This window comes from Neopsephotus bourkii, unplaced genomic scaffold, assembly GCF_033783945.1.
Source record: "Neopsephotus bourkii isolate Nb327-2 ecotype Australia unplaced genomic scaffold, CSIRO-AGI_Nbou_v1 NB_1768, whole genome shotgun sequence".
NCBI lineage: Eukaryota > Metazoa > Chordata > Aves > Psittaciformes > Psittacidae > Neopsephotus > Neopsephotus bourkii.
In genome coordinates, this window is record NW_026902242.1 from 10,767,925 (window position 1) to 10,788,174 (window position 20,250).

The 20,250-nt window shown below is 37.8% G+C and overlaps 3 protein-coding genes across 5 annotated transcripts in view; 1 reads left to right on the top strand and 2 right to left on the bottom strand.

Moving 5' to 3' along the window:
- GFI1 (growth factor independent 1 transcriptional repressor) overlaps nt 1-9,993 on the top strand; it is a 108,002-nt gene extending 98,009 nt beyond the window's left edge. Inside the window, exon 8 of the mRNA XM_061379219.1 lies at nt 9,983-9,993. Coding sequence (XP_061235203.1) covers nt 9,983-9,984 — 2 coding nt within the window. The 3' untranslated portion in view covers nt 9,985-9,993. The remainder of the gene's footprint in view (nt 1-9,982) is intronic.
- Nucleotides 82-7,967, bottom strand: CUNH1orf146 (chromosome unknown C1orf146 homolog). The gene is made up of 5 exons (XM_061379297.1): nt 7,797-7,967; nt 5,769-5,862; nt 4,510-4,678; nt 1,620-1,698; nt 82-324 (listed from the first exon to the last, which is right to left on the bottom strand). The coding sequence occupies exons 1-5, from the start codon at nt 7,863-7,865 to the stop codon at nt 205-207; spliced, it is 531 nt and encodes a 176-aa protein (XP_061235281.1). The 5' UTR covers nt 7,866-7,967; the 3' UTR covers nt 82-204.
- An 8,787-nt stretch (nt 9,994-18,780) lies between the features above and the next one.
- Nucleotides 18,781-20,250, bottom strand: part of BTBD8 (BTB domain containing 8) — a 33,961-nt gene continuing 32,491 nt past the window's right edge. For all 3 annotated transcript variants that reach the window (XM_061379213.1, XM_061379214.1, XM_061379215.1), the window contains one exon: nt 18,781-19,688. In XM_061379213.1, the coding sequence (XP_061235197.1) occupies nt 19,219-19,688 (470 nt within the window). In that variant the 3' untranslated portion in view covers nt 18,781-19,218. The remainder of the gene's footprint in view (nt 19,689-20,250) is intronic.

The following is a 20,250-nucleotide window of genomic DNA, read 5'->3' on the forward strand; positions in this document are numbered from 1 at the left end:
TTAAACCACTTTTTTTTTCCTATACAATGCCCATTTGGTATAAAGTATGCTATTTTTCACTGTATAGTTATTTAATATAATTTTTCATTCCAACTGCATAAGTTGTATATACAGTCTTCTGAAATGTCACTATATTTTTAAGAACATTCTATATTTTGTGTAAAATGTAGCCACTGTTTATGAATAAAACCCTCAAATGCTAAATCAATTCCACTGCAGCTGGTACTCCTGAAGCATCTTCCAAACTGGACTGTTTTCTATGATTTGGGCTTTTGTCGTTGCCATTTTGTAACGAATATCATTTGCTTGTGGCTTGGAAGTTATCTTGGAGAAAAGAATAATATTATTAGTAGGACACAGTAACTCTTAGGTAATAGAATATTCAACATCTTATTTTTCAAATAGAACAGATGTAAAATTACTCAGCACTGAAATCTGAAGCCTGTTTTCTGAAATGGATATTCAGGAATGATATACACAGAGGTGATCTGGTGTATCGCCTCAGGTGCAAGACCAGTCTTAACATAACCAGTCCTGTCAGCACTACATCTAATTATCTGGATAGTATTTTAACAGGAGTTGGGTAGGTAGCTCAGGATTAGTTGGATGGTATTGCTCTCTTGGCCAGTACCAAGGCCAGAAGTTCTTTTTTAGGCCCTATACCAGTTAAGGATTCTGTTGCAAAAGAAGAGCTCATTAAACTAGCTCTGCACTGTACTAGTTAAGAAATAATGTAACAGCAACCAATAGATTTGTGGTATGTGCTATTATCACTCTTCATGGGGGTCTCCTATGGGAGTTTGGTGTAAACATCCTGAACAAGTAGGAAAGCAAATTCAAGTTTATAGGATCAACAGTAATCTTAAAAGCTTTTAGGTTAATACTGTATTAAGAGTCTGGGACAGACATCAGTAGATACCATAAAAAATTTTAAGTACGGTGTTCAAATTTGTAATAAGTATTTAATAATTTGCAATTTCATTTTGAGATGCCTACTTAAGGAAAGGATAAAATGTAAATTCATAGTTGATTCCTAGCATGTCTTTCAGCCTGCTCTTTTTATTTTTAGTACAGGGGATGCTGCTAGGACTGGTTACAGTGAGTATCTAAATTAAAATCTTCATGTTCTTTAAAGATGTTCAGTAAACAGGTTTAATTGTGTGTTGTGCATATAGGCTATGTTGCAGATACACAGACAAATTACACTCATTAAGCTGTAGGAATAATATAATAGTATGTGCATCATCGAAGTCCACAGGTAACTAGAGTCTTCAGATTGTCATTTTTACTTCAAGTCATTGCATATTTAGATCTTATGCTGGTTCTGTACTAATAAATGAAGACATCCTAACTTAACAGTGGTAAGGAAAAGCCAAGTTAACTCTTAAATATCTAGTTTGTCTTCATAGATGCTATTTAGAGCTTTTTAAATTGCCTTTAGCTGAGTCTTTATTGTTAAAGTATCACAGTGCTGGTCCTACCTCCATGTATTTAATGGATTGTAGTCAATATGAACCAAAATGCTCCATTTAGGGAAAAATAAGTATTTTTATAGTTCTTGGCTTTTCCTGGATAATTCTGAAGAACTAATAGTTTTGAGAATATGCAGCCAGACTTACCTTAGCTATAGTTAGCATTAACTTAACAGTTTCAGCACTGTTATGAACTGGTATTATACGTAAATTACTGCCCAGGAATCTAAACATGAAAATAAATTAAGGTTACTTTTAGAAGCACATTTAATTTATTATGCCACAAAACTAAAAAAGCATTCCCACATGATGGAAACAACTTCTTGCTGTGCCTTCACAAGTACAATGAACATTGCCTTTATCATTAAAGGCCACTGTAGAGTTCCTGTGGTTTGTATAGCCATCTGTCCCATTTCTGTCCCACTTGTTTAGGTGGGATCTGGAAGGGCTTATTTCTTCTAGGGCTGTAATATGTCAACGCTTCTTAAGCATGTGTACATTCAGAGAGAGCTGGCCCCTCTCCTGCTGTATTGAAGACTGTCCATTTTCAGTGCCAGGAAAAAATATTCAGGTTTTTTTTTTAATGGCTTTGGAAAAACACAGGAAAATATCTAAAAACAACTGTGCTAAAAATACATCATTTGAAGTATCTGAACTAAATCTTTTTAGTGTAGTATCTAATTATAGCAACCTACACATCAGCTGCGATTAAGATAATGGGATAATTCCGCTAAGAATTTATTGTAAGGACTTGCTCATTCAAATAATTTAACCCAAAATTCATTCTATAAATAACATTATTCATATGCATTTATCCTGGAGGATGAAATCTGCAGATTTAAAATCCTAGCGTGTCATTCAGTGCAGTCATGGGGGAGAGAACGAGATCAAAGATTAGGCAAGCACAGATTCATTCCTTAAGACTTGTATCTTAAGTGTGTTGTAGCAACGACACCAAAGTGAGCATTGCTGCTGTTTGCTGGTGTAGAGCTAAAATATCAGAGGGGCTTAACCATAGAAAAGGAGGAATTTTAGATAAACAAAATCAATCCAAAGGAAGTGCCCAGCTGCTCAGTTGTATTCCCCTGTCTTCTCCCCTTGTGACTGCCACCTGCTCTACCCCTCAGTCTGCTCGATGATTTGGACTCAATCACATTAGGACCCATGCTGGGTAGATAGCTGGGCTGAACTTGGCTGCCCATTCTTCTAATTAGCAAAAATAAATGTTACAAGCAGTGTCCTTCCCTAAGAGGAGGTACTTGGGTCACTGTTGAGTCCTGCTACAATCTCATGCAGAAACTGCGGTTTGATTTACGTTTAGGGATTAGAGAAATAAATACATGCAGCTTTGCTAGTAATAGCAATAGACTAAGCAAAGTATGAATGAACAAAGTAGAACAAGGAAACAGTGATGTGTACTTACCTAGAGCCATGAAAATCCATTTCTATCAGTAGTTTTGCTTCCAGTAACAGTGGGTCTAAATTTAGTCTGAATTTTATTAACCTGATCACCATGCAGAATACTGTCTGTTAGAACACATGGCTGGTCTTTGCTCCACGGTGTTTAAAATTTAACATTCAGATTTACTGAGGCTCCTAGTGGGATGCTCATTGGAGCTGTGATGATAAAAATAGCTTTTCTCCCACTTCCCCCCGATATGCAGAATCCGCATCAAGTGTTCATGTTGTTGAGCAACAATCCCATAATGTTCTTGTTAATAATAATAAAAAATCCCTTCCCAGCTGCAACAAAACCATAGATAAGCAGAAAGAAACAATAATTCAGGAAGACCTGAGAATACCAGGTACTTCGTTTTTAACAAATCCAACAGGTGACTGGTGATTCAAGAGAACATGGCACAGGTTTGAATCCCAGCAATGCAAAAGCTCTGTCAGTAATTTACATACAATAGCAGAACTCCAAGCTGCCAGGTAGTAAAAAAGTACCTGCATCATAATATACTTGTGCCTTGTCAACATCAATTTGGTTATGGCCTGCAATGGCAAAAGTGTTATTTTTATTTTAATAAAATGACTGACTTGCCAACTGGAATATGGCTTCAGAGCACCACAGTTGTTATTAATCGACACATGCACAAAATCTGCGTACACAATGAAGTAGATTCAGAATTAGCATTGCCATCAGCTGAATAACATGTTCTTGCTGAATGGTGGCAGAGCTTTTGAGAGCTCTCATGAAAATGTATGGAATTTTCACAAGTGGGTAATAGATTTCCTGCATTTCATCCTGCACACTGTGCTGCTCATCAGCATCTGGGACCGTGCCCAGGATTTAATGGAACTGGTGCTAGCTTCCAGGAGGTAAAGATCAAAGAAGCCATTAGAATAGTCATTTCTTTGATGTCAAGAGCGAAAAATCAACTGCAGTTAGGAGTACTGTACCTACCAGGAAACAGTTTTGACAGCGAATATGGAGCACAATTGGGTAAGTGTTGTCAGCAAGGTATATGCTGAAACATGCATGTTTTCAGGCTTCATTTTAAATCACAGATACCATTTTAAACAAACCAGGTTTGTACTTTTGCTTTAAAATAACACTGATTATTTCAATTGCTCCAGGACTGTATAAGAGACACTGTTCCAAGTAAACAGATTTTAAAAGCTGGTGAAGAATCTGTACTTTACAATAAAGCCTCTTCTCAGGTAGGAACGTTGCCTGTTCCATTTTGAAAATGACTATGAAAAGATGCTGCCAGAGCCAAGAAAATTGCCTGATTTTCCAGTTCAAGAGAAAACCTTAGAAAGAATTCTATTACATAGCAAATAACATCCCTTTCAATCACTTTAGGGCTATGTTTTGAGGAACTTCCCCTTCTGTTACCTATGACATGTCAGATTGATTCACTTGGCGTTCATTTGCCATTATTAAACATATACCTTAAATAATTTTCCAGTGCATTAGCAAAACAAAAATAATAATTTTGAAAATAATTCCTAAAACAATCATCCTGAATCTAGGACTGCTACTTCATTTCTTCGTAGCAAGAAAAAGCTTGGTTTGATGTTGAAATCATACCTTTTCTGAATCGTCAACATAACATTCCATTCTTCTGGGCCATGAAGAGCAGCTGACAAAACCAGAAAACTGTTCCGGTGAATGCTCATGAACTTCTGAATTCGTTGAGAAAACTCTTCTTCCCCTGTCATACACAGGTCTTGAGTGTCTGACAGCATAAATGCAACACCTATTGAAGAAAGTGATGTAAACGTACATGTCATGGCAGCAGTGTGAGGTTCTCATCACAAACCAGGAAGCAGAATTCTTACTCGAACAGTAGTTTAAAAGGCAATGGAACAAAGCACACAGATGAATTTATGCACCTTGACACTGAAATGCAGTCAGGAGATTTGGCCAGTGATGACTACTAATTTGAAGATAAAACTACAAGTAATTCAGAGGTTATTTTCTACCAAAACATCAAACAATCCCCAACTGTTCAATACACTCAAAGTGCAGACTCTGAATGCCTTTGAAAGTAACTGCCGCAATAGAATGAGTTTAGGGCAAATGCAAAGATTGATTGAATAGCTCAGCAAGTCCAATTTCTAAATGAGATAAACATCTTGAAAGTCACCTAAACTGTGTATCATGAAAAATTAAACTATAACCCTGTTAAGTAAATTATTCTGAAATGAAAAATTAAAAAGGCTGAGGTTTAGGAGGCTTAACAATTGAGGCTAAAGAAGTCTAAGCCAATGTTTGCCTTGTTAGTCCTTATAGTTCAGGAGGATAAAGGATCTTGTCTACCTGTTTAAAGCATCTTCTGCTCTAAAAGGGAAGGATAGGTATTTCATGTTTGCAGGTTCAGCAATTTCCTAATCAAAACTTCTTACAGGATCTTTTCCCTAACTCCTCTGCTACCACCAGGTTTGCAAACTCAACTTGGAGGATGAAAGCTTAGTATCTTGATTCACTCTTGTGTTTACAGCCAGGAACGCGAAAGATCCTGACAGCTATCTTATATGTTAGTGGCACTCAATGTGCTTGCTCAATTATAGCAAGAATTTACTGAACAGCTCAGCTGATGATCACCAAATCTAATGAAGTGATGTAATGCTATACAAAATGTCCAAAAAAAGTACAAAACGTTTCATCCCCAAAGTTCTCTGCCCCCTCCCATGATTTACATCTAACCATACCACAGCTCCTTCCACTACTAGCATGACATTCCAATACGGCAGTTTTTATTCAGTTCAGTGTAGCCTACAGCAGTGCCTGATCTTGCACGTCATTGGAGTTAATGAGTTTAAAAGCATAAACTCAAAGTACTGTACCAGAAAGAGAAAAAATCACGGATCCAGGTTCCACCGAATCTGAGTATCGAACACGGTGCTGTTGCCTCTGTAGAACTGTAGAAATTTCATGATTCTAAATAAATTTCAAAAGGTTATTTTTAAAATACGTTTTCAGCCAACAAGCTTGGTAGAAATATTCTTAAAGCCCTGTCTGAACCATTAGAGATAGAACTTGAGCACTGTGGGTTAAAAAATATTTTTCATTCCACTAGCAATAAAAAGGCAGTAAAATGTTAATTAAACTGGTTCAGTTAATGAAATTCTGAATTGTTTGCATTGGAGGTTATCAAACACTGAAAGGCAGTTTTGGATGCACACATTCAGTTTGCCTCGGGAAACTTTCGCATAATACATAAAGAAGCTGAAGCATTTTACAGTTTATTTTTGTGAGATGTGCTAAAGGAGGATTTGCAGCAGTGAGGAACATGCAGTAGTGTGTTTCCATGACTTCAATTAATTAGCCTGCATTATTTCCACAGATGTCAGCATTTCATTTGGAAGATAGTTCAGAAAATCTGTATGGGACATGATTTTCTTTAAAGCCTTTTGATAGGCAAACTGGAACATTGCACTATGCGACATAATCATCTACAGAATGGAGTGGGCTTGAATGTATTTTACAGCCTGCAGAAACCATTTCTGTGGTATGTTCTAGAGAAGCTGTTCAAACACATTTGAAAGGTGAAATCATTGAACCCTTTTTTTAGCTAGTATCATGTTCTTTAACCCACCCAGTTAAAACATAGGCAACCTGCCTATGTGGGGAAGTGTCATGGTTTAGTGGTAGAGTACAAAATAAAGTCAGGATAGCAGGTGAACCCTGCAGGAGACAGTAACCAGGAATGCTGTGCTTTCAATTGGTCTGGAAAGGGAACAAACAATGACACCTGCTTATGAGCTATAACTACAATTTTGGAAAAACTCTCTGCTTCTAAGCCACTGTTGACAGTGAATTCTTTAATGCACAAATACAAGTAACAGCTATAAGAGAAGTATAGCTGCAGAGGGGAAAGAGAAAGCTCGTAACCAAAACTGGTACAAAGCACTACTTTGTAAACAAAAAGCCATCTTAGCTTTGTATTCAGCTGTTTCCACATCTTTCCTCACAGGGAGACCTTACTGACAGCTGTAGTTTCTACTAGAGCTGGGGCTCTCAGGAATGAGTTTTGCTGGTATATCTGATGAGGTCACTGCTCTCCAATACCTGTCACTGTATTATGGATTAAGCTGCTCTTGAAGCAGTTCCCAATCTGGAATAGTTTACAGGCTGCCATTTTGAGACAAGCAGACAAGTAAGGACAGGCTTTAAACTGAGGAGGTTCAGGAATAACTTCAGAACCATTCACTCATTTATACAGCAAGAAATGAGATGATAACCTTGTCAACCAACCGGAAGATAACCTTCCTGGTGAATCAAAGCCCTCATGCCTCTAAATTCCAGCCAGCTGACATGAAATTGGCATTAGCTGCAGAAACTAATTACTAGCTCCTTGACATATCCTTTCACTTTACTGGGGAACACAGTCTTGGCTTCTGATGTTAATAGATACAAATACACATCACTAGCTGTAACTCTATTTTAAACTGAAATGCACACTTCTTAATAGTGTACCTCAATGTTGATAGTATGTAGTAGAAAATAAAATGTCTAGGGAGAAATTCAGAGAAATAAAACCATTCCGATGGGAATTATTTACAGTGCTAATTGAAAGGAGCATCAGTGCAGTGTAGAAATGATGAGTCAGGAGGACAATCCTAAAGCAGTGAAACTCAGAATAGCAGGTGGCAAGAATACTAAATAGATAGAGAAGCAGTGAGGAGAAAATCAACACCCACAAAGAACCAGCACTACAGTAGAAGCAACGTCAGGTTAATATTACTGCTTGATCCTCAAAAAACTAGACTGATTCACATTGCATACAAGATTTTCCCATCTAGAATATAGAAAATGCTTCTTTCAGCACTTCTTTGTGAATCAGATGCTGCTCTTGAGAAGTAGCACTGTACCTGGAGAGATGTACTCATAATGACTGTTGTTATCCATCTTGACTGTTCCTGCCCACTGGTTTCTGCCATTTTTTCCTAGGATTTTGTGGCTTTGCAGTGAAATCTCAGGTTCTACCTTCTGAAAAGCTTGGGAAAAGAAAGATAACAAATATTACCTGCCAGTTAAAGAGGTGAAATGTTTAAGGCACACAGATCTAGTAGAAGATTTGACTGAACCCCAAAACTGTACAAAATGTATATAGGTTACCACTACCACTGAAATAAACTAAGATGGCAATCAGATACCAAAATAGCTTTAAAGAATCTGTATCTGAGAGGGCTTCCTGTGTAAGAACTAACAGGGAGAGCACCATAATGAATAAGTGACTTCAAAAATATATTCCTAAAAGCACCCTGGACTGTTTGCACTGTGCACCGTTTACATGCCAACACTTTTGGGAAGCCTGCCCCAGGCCTCCAGCCCCACCATGTTACAGGAGTGGGCAATTGCTCTTTACATGTACATTCGTCTTTCACTCTACCTCAGCAGGCCATAGTTCAGCGAGGCTCGTGTGGGGGCAGCTGGGGACGCTAAAGCTCTCTGGCGAGACCTCAGCCAGCATGGACGCTGCGCCAGGCCTCGTACCCCTGGGGCGCCTGCTGCTGGCGTGAGACCTGGCTTCCACAAAGCCTCTGTGCCAGTCAATGCCCAACTTAAGCTGTAATCATGTTTCCCCTCGTTTTAAAAGCCTGTAAGGCGCTACAACAAAATCCCCACATCCACCTCCCAAAAGAGAAGGGCGGCGGGAGCCCTGGCGGTGACAGGCAGCAATGGGCAGGCACGGCCCGGTTCGTGCTTCTTGCTTTACTGGCAGACCTGGAGCATGCTGCAGTAAGATGGGTATCGGGGCATGCGGTGCGAGTTCAGCCTCATTAGAACCAGCAGTCGGACATCTGCGAGACTGCGCTCCTTCCCTCAGCCCTCAGGAAGAACTGCGGTTGCTCCTTATCGGGCGCTTGCAGTAGCTGAAGCCAAGCTCGCCTCAGTTTGAGGTGTGAGGAGATGGCAGACAAAAGCTCCGGATTACCTTATGAAGCGCCTATAATTTACTGCCAAGAAGGTAACTGCAGGCTCGGTGGAAAGTGAGGAAGCACTGAAGCCAGTTGTGTTTCCTTGACGCCTGAGTACTGCTCTGCTATCCCCTGCCGTGTACAGGAAATGGCCGCCCCTGGTATGTTCTGGAAATGCGGCTACCTTGTAAGTACTTCCTTTATAGTCTGCCATAATCTGGTTGTTGTCATGGAGATTACCGCTGTACAAGGGTTCTGTGATATTTTTAGGTGATAAAAAGGATTTGAAGGACAAGGATGTGGAAGCCTACCAGGCAGAATAGGGAGGAGTTACAAAGTAATGTCTACTTTTGCATAGGAGAAAATCTTGAGGGAAGGTTTTCATGGACAGCTAATTCTGCAGCTGTTTCTGAGGAAGAATATTCCATGTTACTTTCTGTGATACCCTGAATATACAAGTTACACAGTATAAAAATGTGAAAGCAAGGAAAAAGCACAGTGAAATACTTAAAATGTTGGAGCCTCTTTTAAGAGGAAACAGTACTTCTTTTGCATGGTAAAGGACTAGAGTGCAGAGTCATTAATAGTACTGGAAAAGAGCACTGATTTAACAGTTCTGCTCTTCAGCCAGTATGTGAATCTACACTAATGCTTGTCTATTGAAACTAATGGGTTTTTTAATGAAAATACAGACTGTAGTAAAAAGTTTTTCTTTTTTAAAATAGAAGAAAGTGACTGTATTTAAAAAGATGCATTTAAATAACAACTTGTCTGTCTTGCTCTGAAATAATTACAGATTTAAATTTTACTCTCTTTGTTTCAGTCAGGAAGCAGATTTTCATCCGATTTCCTACTTCTGTTGGTCAAATGCACCCAAGTTAGCTGCCCCTCACTGCAAAGGTATGGAAATGGCATGCTACTTTTGATAGGAAGTCAAATATTTCTAGTAATGAACTTTTAAATTTCTGTAGAATATGATGATGAATGTCACCAAATTAAAGGAAAACAACAGATGTATGAGGCATCTGACTGCAGTGTTCTGGAGAGCGGTGGCAGGACCAACAAACTGTGAAGCTGTTTCCTGTAACACAGTGGAGCCACGTGCACTGACTGCATACAAAAATGATGGCCTTAAGAACATCAGGAGTTATTATAAAATACAGTTATAAAATAATAAGGCAGTTTTATGATGAGGCTTGGCGATCCAGCAGATGTGGAGTTTGAATTCATGCACATTATGAATGAATTTGTGTTTTCATTACTAGAAAAACCCCAGGGGTAGAGAGTAGGAAGGAACTGTTTTGTAGTAGTTATATTTGATTTGTAACACTGTAGTGTATTTGAATTCGTATTTTGGAATATGCCTAGTATGTATATTCATTAATTGAATTAAAGCAATTCATAGTACATCACAGACTGGTTCGGGTGGAAAGGGACCTTAAAGCTTGTCCAGTTCCAACCCCCTGCTATGGGCAAAGACACCTTCCACTAGACCAAGCCCCATCCAACCTGGCCTTAAACGCTGCCAGGGATGGGGCAGCCACAGCTTCTCTGGGCACCCTGTGCCAGCACCTCAGCACCCTCACAGGGAAGAACTTCTTCCTTGTATTAAATCTAAATCTACTTCTTGTAATTAAGATGCAGAAAAAATAATGGGAGGAAACAGAACTGAATAAAAAGGCGTTTCAAAGTGTAATTAACAGGTGAGTAAATGTTTGTTTCCTTCGGTGTAATACTGTTAGTAATGTATGGTACTTAATGGAAAAATTGTTACATAAAAAAAATACATTACAGAGAAATTTAAACACTGGATTTAGGCTCCTGGGATACCAGCATACACCTTTCCCCTGATCACCAGTTATAATAAGTGAAGTTGGACAATCCTCCACCTCAAAATACCTACTTGAGAGGTGTCAAAGTACAATGATAGATAAGAGTGGAACAACAAGGGAAGCCAAAATGTTAACATCAAAGAATCTGCTTCCTGTCCAGTTGTTATATTTTAACTGGTGTAAATTCTGTGCATCTTTATATATAATAACTTATTATTAAGGGGACTTAATATATTTCTGCCTGTCATTACATTTGACAGTAGTTCGCATTTGAAATAAAACCAAGACTCTTTATGGAAGTTCTGAGGGGAACCGACCTACTGCCTCCTTCGTAAGAGCCACCCCAGCCTAGCACTTGCCTGGTCCCAAGTTTTATGCTAAGGGACATGCTGAGCCCTCCAGAAAGAAACTGCTCAAGGAACAATTCTGGTAGCAGTGTGTTTTGCAAATGCCATTTGAGTCTGACTCTCACTTGGCTTTCTCTTTTATGAGCCTAATGTCAGAATGCAAATGAAACGGAGCCTGGCCTCAAAGAAGATGGTTTTTCTGAGCTGCCTATTTTTCACAGCATTTTTGCCCCAGTAATTTCCCTTCCAAAAAGTGACCTTGAGGGATGCTGTGCTAGCTGGGAGTATGAGCTAAATTTATGTTACTGCTTAGAGTAATCTCTACTTTGCCAGTTTCTGATGTTTTGCTAGTCTTGGCTTTCAATCTCAAAAGCATTCCTTTTCCACATAGTTCCACAGTGCATTCCACATAGAGGTGAAGCTGCAAAAGAGAGAAAGAATAGGGCTGTGTCCGGCAGTGTATCAAGTAACTCCAGGGAGCAGAGCAGAGAACCCCATTTAGGCAGGAATACAAGGATCTTGAGATTAGAATTCCCATATGATGAAGGTAATGGCTGAAGCATTTGGATGAATAACTGATATATGACAAGGCAAAATCGTTAATCAAATTAGTGTTTGTGCTGTCCTGGGCCACATCCCATATGTTCTAAATCAGCACCACTTTTTGATTTTGTAGGGCAGTTACATAGGTACCACTTTTTGCTGTAGATTTTTATATGAGAAGTGTTCATCTTCACAGACATCCTGGCTTGTTTTCCAATGATATGATACAAGAAAAAGTAGTTTTTTCCTTTTAGAGGAGAAAAAGCAGGAGTGAATGTGCACTAAACAGATTTTTTTGTAGTTTACAGAACAGAAATAAAAATTAAGGGCAGCAGTCCACAAATCCAATGAAGTACAATGACTCAGCATTTGTTACACATAGGATTTATTATTTGCTGTCATACAGAAATCTACTAAGAATGTTCAGTATATAGCATGGGAAAGAAAGTTTGTGGGACTATGCAACTGTACAGAGATTCTGGAAACAGAAGACTGTTCACAAGGAGTTATTTGGAAATATTGTTACTTAGGTCCCTGCTAATTACTTAGGTTTGAAAAGCAAGCGGGTAAAAAACATGCAAACATTCAGTTTGAGAGCTTAACACCTTCCCCTTGCCCTCCCAAAGACTGAGTGGTCAAAATACTCCAGGACCATGAAGCCATGGACTACAGGTAGTGACTAAAACTCTTCTCCTAATCCGTTTGCTTTTACAGGCATAAAATTAATCCTAATTGCTAGACTATGATAATCAGAAAGCAGAGATTGAAGTTTCCTTTTCTACCATGAAGGTACAGGGTGACATTTTATTACGGGAAGGAAGTTTGTCTTACAGATCTCATGTTCAGGGACATGAATATTACTTCATTCTATGAAGGTAACAAAAAGTTTTTATGCTACCTACACTGAACCTGGCAGGTACATATAATTTGTTCTATTTACACTGATTTTAAACACACTGATGTAATTTTACTGAGGCAGGGTGCTATGCCACACTCCAGAGGGTTGTAAGAAAAGAAGTGAAACACTAAAATGATTTCATTTAGCACAAGTGTAAAAAAATCACACAAATGACTAAATAAGGACTGCATAAATGGGGATGTTGTAGATTTAAGTAATTTAATGAGCTCACTCTCAAAACTGGCTTATACAGTTAGAAAGTAAGTTACATGAGCCACAATTTTTACTTGGGTTACCAGTCTTTCTGTTCAGACACTTAAAAATACCCTGATTTTTACAAGTGTGGATCTGACAGCAGTCACTAATTGCAGTGAGAACTGAGAAAAACTCACTTTTACTTGTGTGCATAAATATAAAATCTGATGGACTCTCTTGGTAATTGGACTCAGTCCCCAAATTTGTGTATGTGAGCCTCTGTTCAGAGGATGTACCACCAGAAGATGCACTCGCTCTAATCCAGTTAGCGTTCACCTTCTGTTAACATAAACTATTTTGACCATCAATGTCCTTGTTAAATATATCTAGTTACTGAGTTATAGTCACTACTTCCCAATACTGAGGCTTCATTTATTGAAGATCTGATCAGTGTTCGTATTTTACTGTGCAATAGTGAAAACTCTTTTGTTGCACATAATACAGAAAATTAAATTCCTTAGGACTTTAATTTCTGTAATGAATGTCTTCTGAGCTGGGAACTCAGCAATAAATTAAGGAGAATAGGGAAGCAACTTAATGAAATTCCTTATTAATTATTTCATACTTTAATTGTGTCCAGGTGGTTCATCAGAATTAGAACCTCATTAAGTTGAGTACCATGTAATAACCCAAGTATGCAGTGTCTGCCCCCAGTGCAGTTCCATTACCCTTTCTGAAAAGGGAATGTTAACCTGAAAGCCCATCTGCAAATGTTTAAGTGGATTCGCTCCCTTGTTTGCAGAACTGTGGCCTAATTGACTACACAGTATAGGTTGCAAAGCGAAGTATAAAAGGAAGGTCAAATGGAAGTAATAGAGGTATGTGTGCATGCATGTACTGTATAGCTTCTTCAGTTATTAGTTACCAAAGTTTAAAAAATTATCAACCCCAGTATTTTCCCCCAGTTGATATCCACTGTTTATATAAATTGTTTTCCTCTGTTACAAGTTTCCATAAACACACACACAGTAGTTGTTGATAGGAAACGTGGCTTTAAATTAGCCAAAGAATGTATATGAGCTGCATTTTGTTCCAAAATTGAATACATTATAGTGATTTTTTTCAAAAATAACATATGTGGCTTGTGTTCAAGAGCTGAAAACTAGGATGGATTTTCTGCAAGAGATGCAAGCTTCTAATTATATTGGATTATAAATCTAAAAGCACATTTCCATTGAGTCACCCATTGTAACAAAGCTGCTGCTTCTCATTCTATCTTTTGTCCTCAGTTCCCATGTAGTCCCGGCAAGAATGTCATTTATCAATGTATAAATGTTAAATCAGCCCAGTGATGAAATATTAACATAATGCATACAATTATGACTCCCAAATTGAAGTCTTTCTAGCTGCAATTTGTCACATCTAGAATTAGTAGAGTAAAACTAGAAAGCTATAAAGCAGATAAAATGGAAAAACAGCACTTCTAGTACATGCATTTAATGTAGGTAAGCCCTGAACGTGCTTCAGCTGAGGTCAACAGGAGCTCTTCCTTTAATGTTAGTGGAAGCAAAATAACGACTTCTTAAATGTCTTGGTTCTGAGCAGCAGATGAAGAACATAATAGTGGTTCTTAATTCTTTCATGCAAAGGTTTAGATTATCTGGAGCAAAGTAGAATGAACATGCTACTAATTATTTTCTAGGTGGTAATAATATATATTCAAAGCTTTAAAACAGTCTCCTACAGCCTGTGCCTAGAACTTACTCCCTGAAAGTAGCTGAGATAGACAGTGCTAGGGGAACAGGTCCTATGGACAGGCTTTGTGAGAAACACAGAAAGTTCTCTTGCCCATTAGTTCCTCTGAAATAATAAAATTTGCAAATTCAAAAGCTCAGTGTAACTTTGAAATAATTAAAAAGCTTTCAAAGTGTGGAATAAGATTATTAAACATGTACAGTTCAGTTACATATCATCCAGAACATAAAAACCTTATAAGCAAGCTGTTCTTGTACTTCCTTACTAATACATTCCAGATATAAGTAGTTTTATTATAATATTTTTATCTCAAGTAACTATTTCCTGTGAGCACTGTGCTCCTTCCTGCTGACTTTATTACCATGTTACATACTATGGACCTTGGTAAGGCCCTAGCAACCTGATCTAACTTTGAAGTTACCCTTGCTTTCAGCTGGAGGTTGGACTAATGACCTTTGGAGGTCTCTGCAAGCCTGTGTTTCTCTGTAGTTCTATAATTCTATGATTCTAAAGCAAACTTTTCTAAGAGAAGAAATGAATATATGGAGTGTCCTTTCCATTACCTCTACCACAGAAGCAGATGTTTGTCTTTCCTTATGCTCTTAACCTGATCACTTGTAGCACCCCAGACTGCCTGCATACTTATCTCTCTTGATCTTTACTTTAGGTCTCAGTCTTGTTTCTTTAGCTGCAGTATACAAATATGGCATAATCTCATGCCCTTAAAAAAACCCAACTGTTATTAACTGATGTGCTTTTCTAACTGTTTCTCTCAATGGTTAAGCTCAGTTTTCTTCCTGCAATTCTGTCATACTTTACCAAACTGTCAACTGCCTGCCTTGCACTCTGAGAAAGCCAGTATCTCAGTTTGATCACAGTCCCTAAGAAGATGTTCTTAACCAGTTTCAAAACTGCAGTTTTTTTGCTCATCTGTCTTTTGGGCCAACAATGAAGCCACTGGTACATTTTTCCTGATAACCTGTCATGCTCATTTGACTCCTGTCACCATTTGGTTTATTTCCTTTACTTCCTTAATTATTTTTTATTAAGCAGATCATTTGGAAGAATCTCCACTTTCCTGAGTTTCCTATAGGGTTTCAAGCTTTGGGCTTTCATTTTTTCTTCTCTCTGGAATATGTTGGTGATTTATTACACAGATACTATCTTAGCTAGTTTAGCTATATGTGAAAAACCTTCAAAGCTGCTTCTCCAGTCCAGACCAGACTCTATAATTTTCCAAGCAAAAAGAGTAATTATGCCTATCAATACCACCTTTTGGAGATCTAGTCTATTTTAAACTTAATGCATGCTTGTAAAACGTCCTTATTTCTCACTTTCATAACATATTCAAGGTGGCAAACCCTGGTTCATAGCTTATTAAACTCTGATTTCTGAGTCCTGTCCTCTAAATTTCACTAACTTTCTTGTCACTACCTGTAGGATACAGACATCTTTACCCATTCACGTAAGAATCTCATGTAAGCTGTCAGTATAACCTCTTGACTGCAAGAGTGCTTTCTCAGCTTTGCCAAAGTAATTTCACTGTTTTTATTCAAAATACTACTGCAAGCTAAATATTTAAACATTGTTTTGACTATGTCCTCTCTTTAGTTTCTTCATTAATGCCCTTTCACTGTGCCATCAGATGTACATACCTTGTCTTTACTTTAGAGGTCATTTATGATCTCTTAATTCCTGTTCACTTGGAGTCTAAGTTTGATTGTTTCTGTATGACATTTTCAAACAAACATCTGTTCGTTCTCTCATGTTCTGGAGTAGAGGCCAAAAGAGTGACAAAATCAGTGGCAGGAAGCATAAGCAGGACTTGAGAGAAGTCAAATGACTGATACTAGTAAAACAATAGCCACCTGCATCTGCTTAAAACTTGACCATCATCCTGAATAAGGTGAGATAGGAACAGTTTAGATGGCACCCAGGGCTGGTCAGGAATATACATTCCTACAGCTCCCTCAATGTACCAACATCCAAATGTCACTCTCTAATTTCTTCTTCTCGTAACGCATGTAGAAGAAAATGACAATATTTAAACTGATGGTGTGCTGAAACCATTGCTAATCATCTAGACAAATATTGACACTCTCATTTCATTTTTCCATCCATGTTTTTTTTGGTCTTTTGTCTTAACTTGGATTATAAGGGCTCTGCGGGAAGCCTGGTTTTGTTCTGTGTTTGTACAATGTCTAGCCAGTGGGATGCTGCTCTGATTAAGCCTCACAGGCACTCTGGTAATGCGAATTAAAAACAATACAGCTTTCTATTCTTGCTACTTATACAGAGACTATTAGGCTGTGGGAAACTGAATTCTATGGCTGCATATATACCAACTGAACAATACACCAAATCCTAATCACTGGGCTACTGAAAAACTATTAAAGGAATTGCAACAGCATCACTGGGGACTCGGAGAAGCTAATTTAATTTTCATACAACTGGAAAAGTAAATGCAAAGAAAAAACCAAACAGTTAACCCCCCCCCCCCATATGGATTCATACAAACAAGGAACTCTGTGCATGACTTCTCAGTATTGCTTTTTTAATTCAGTAAGAAATTAAAAATATGGCTAAAGAAAAAAATAGGCAATGGGAACCTTCACTTTCTGTCACTTCTAAGCCTTTTCCTTTCCATCACTTCATTTTGTTTAACATGTGAATGCCCACTATCAGAATATTGTTAGGATTTTACCGTTGTTTAAACTCTATGTGAACAACTTTATAGTATAGTCTTTTCCACAGAAATTGAGAAAACACCATGCCTAAGCTTTCTGTAAGAGCTTCTCTAGCATTGCATCTTTTACTATGGCTAATATTAGAGTGCTTTTGTTTATTCAGGTTATCCACTGTCAATATACCTTGTGAACTTGAAGGTGAAAACCAGATTTTCATGATGATTTGCGCTTCTGAAGGTTCTTATTACTCTATCAGTAGTAATACAACAGGGTAAATACAGCATATTACGTTAAAAGTATTTTAAATCACAATATCTCAGATAATTTATGCTGCTAAAAAAGTAGGGGAAAGATTATTATAAAACTGAACATTTTTCTTCCCTGAGTTTAGAGTCCTAATTCTTCACTGACATAAAAAGAAAGGAAGGTTTTCCTGTTTCTTCCTCTGCCTTGATATTGAAGAATGAGATAAAATTCTTCCTCCATTTATTTTGGGAAAAATAAAACATCGCTTTTACTTCTGTATCAGAAATTCAACAAAGTGGATTTTTGGATAAATTAGTTTGCTTGAGTGCTTTTTTATTATGTCAAGTCTAAAGATGAGACAAGTCCTAACTTCTTTAATCATATGCTGGGGCAGCTTCATATTTTCACAGAACTGAGAGTTTCTGACTATGAGATAAAAGAAAGGATGTTTCCAAAGAAAATGGGGCTGCACTGTTAGAATTGTGCAAAAGCTTGCAAAACTGATGAGATTATCAGTGTTTTCAGCCAGCTTATGTTGTTAGAACTATTTAAGTGCAGAAAAGTGTTAGAGCCTTTTACTGCCCGTATGGCAGCACCCACTTCTGAAGGCACTTCTATTAATGGCTAAGAGGAGATAGAATACTTTCTGTTTAAGCTTTGTGAAAGGCAAGCCCTAGTATTTTCATAATGGAGGTATCTTAGAGGGCCTATGCTTTCCAGGGAAAAAAACCTGTATGGTTCAGGAGTTCTGACTTTGCAGGAATCACAAATAGTTTCTCCCTCCTTCCTCTGTCAAATCAGAAAAGACAGTAAACAGTCCCATCCACACCCAAATTAATAGCCAAACCCAGAGGAACAAGCAATACTGAGAAGAATGGTTATGTTGACATTTAGTCTTAATATAAAAGCTACGCTATAGACATATTAATGAAGATACAAGAATCCTGTTACCCCTCCAAAAGTATAGCACCTATGAGAACAAAACCAAATTCCTGAGAATCTTGCTGTGCCTCAGGCTGCGCCAGAAAGGTGCAAGTGTAATGAATTCATGACTTCAGACTGAGATGCACTTTTGGAGATGCCAGATACGCTGTTTTTTAGAACAGGAGCAGCATTCTACCAACTCCTCTGAATACATGCGCTATGCCATTAAAATATTTACTTTAATATGTGCATTTTTAAGACAGAAGCAGTGCTGTTCCTGTAGCACAGACCCTCTGAAGTCTTGTATTTAAAGAAAAGACAATTTAAAAAATTTATTGGAAATTTCTAAACAAAGCAAACCCAAAACACAAAAAAATCAAATCTGGAAGAAACGGATGAAACAAGCTGCTCATAGTAATATGGCCCAAGGCAGATTGATACTGAAATGTTTTCTTTGAATGTAAGTATGTATTTCCATTATTTAAAGCCGCGTTGGCACACATCACCTTTCAACACAACCATTCTGAATCTTTATTATTGTAAAATAAAGTCACCATATAGAGATAAGAGGGAAAAAAAGAAAGGAGAATAACTCTACTAATTGTGCAATCATCTTGAAATTCTTGGTCATTGAGAAGATTAGATGTCAGAAAAGAAGATAAAAGTGAAGATGGAAACCAAGATTTTTCTTTCATATCATCTAATTTTTCTAACAATCCTAGAAAATACATGCTCAAAGTTCATTTTTAGAAAAGACATACATTTAAGTCTTGAAAAATTATTGTACTTGCAATTAAATCTAGATTATAAATAAACATATTTACCTCATAATATCAGAAAGATTGCCTCAGTATCAAGAATTGCTTGTTCTTGACTGATGCAGTATCATTATTGTATGGAAACAACTCATCAAAAATAGCTTTGGGGAATGGGTTGGAGTTCACCTTAATGATGGGTTTCCAGTTCAAGAATTGTCCATTCCCCTTGAGGGGACGAGCAGTCTTCAGATGAAAAGCTTGCCACTGTAATGCTTGCTGAAGAATCATCAAGTGGAGACATTAGTTCAGTCCACCTGCTGAATGTGTCAACTTGTGATGTACCCTGAGGATTCGAACCATCTCGTGCCAGAAACAGTGTCTGATTGATGAGACATTGTGCTAGGTTAAGGTCTTCAGGAACAGAGTTTTTGAATCCGATGTTTGAGTCCTGCTCAGATAACAATTGCCTGAGAAGAGTCCAGTCCTGTTCTGCAAACTGCTGATCTTCAAAATCCACATCTAGAACTGCTGTTTCCGAATCCATCCTCTGTTCAATTGCTTCTCCAACATCCATCTCATATATTGGAGAAAGGGTTTTGGAAGGCCGATGCTCATACATGCAGGTTTTTGCCATTGTGTCATACTCATCTATGTCTCCTGAAATAATTCACAATACTGTACAATGTAAAAATTGCAGATGATCCTCCCCTCAGGGCTGTGTAGAGCAAATTTAACTCATTCAGGAAGGACAATCCAACCAGGTTAAAAAAAGGGGGATGGAAGGTTATACAAAATCGACAAAATCTGAGGCATTTATTTCCTATATAAAAACCAAAGTATCATTTATAAATTAAGTTAAAGCAGCGATCATCACTGGTAATTAACAATAACCTCCAGAATTAAGTTTCTGATACAGAAAATGACAACATCAGTATACACTTAATGCACATGAAATCCTCATTTACTACATAAATTAAATTTAGACCAGGAGGTGCATGGAAGGAATTAATAGAGAATGATTTTGGAATGGTGACTTAAGCTATGCCAGCTTAGAAGAGATTTAAAAGGAAAAATGTTTATCCACAGGCTTATTTCTACACTGCACATGCAAGGGCAGCTGCAGGCAAGGGCAAGCAAACTTAAAGAAAAACAGTACAACTTTTAATGTCTTGTTCTGTGATCTGGCTGAACATAGATCATCAGCATTTCATTCCTCTTG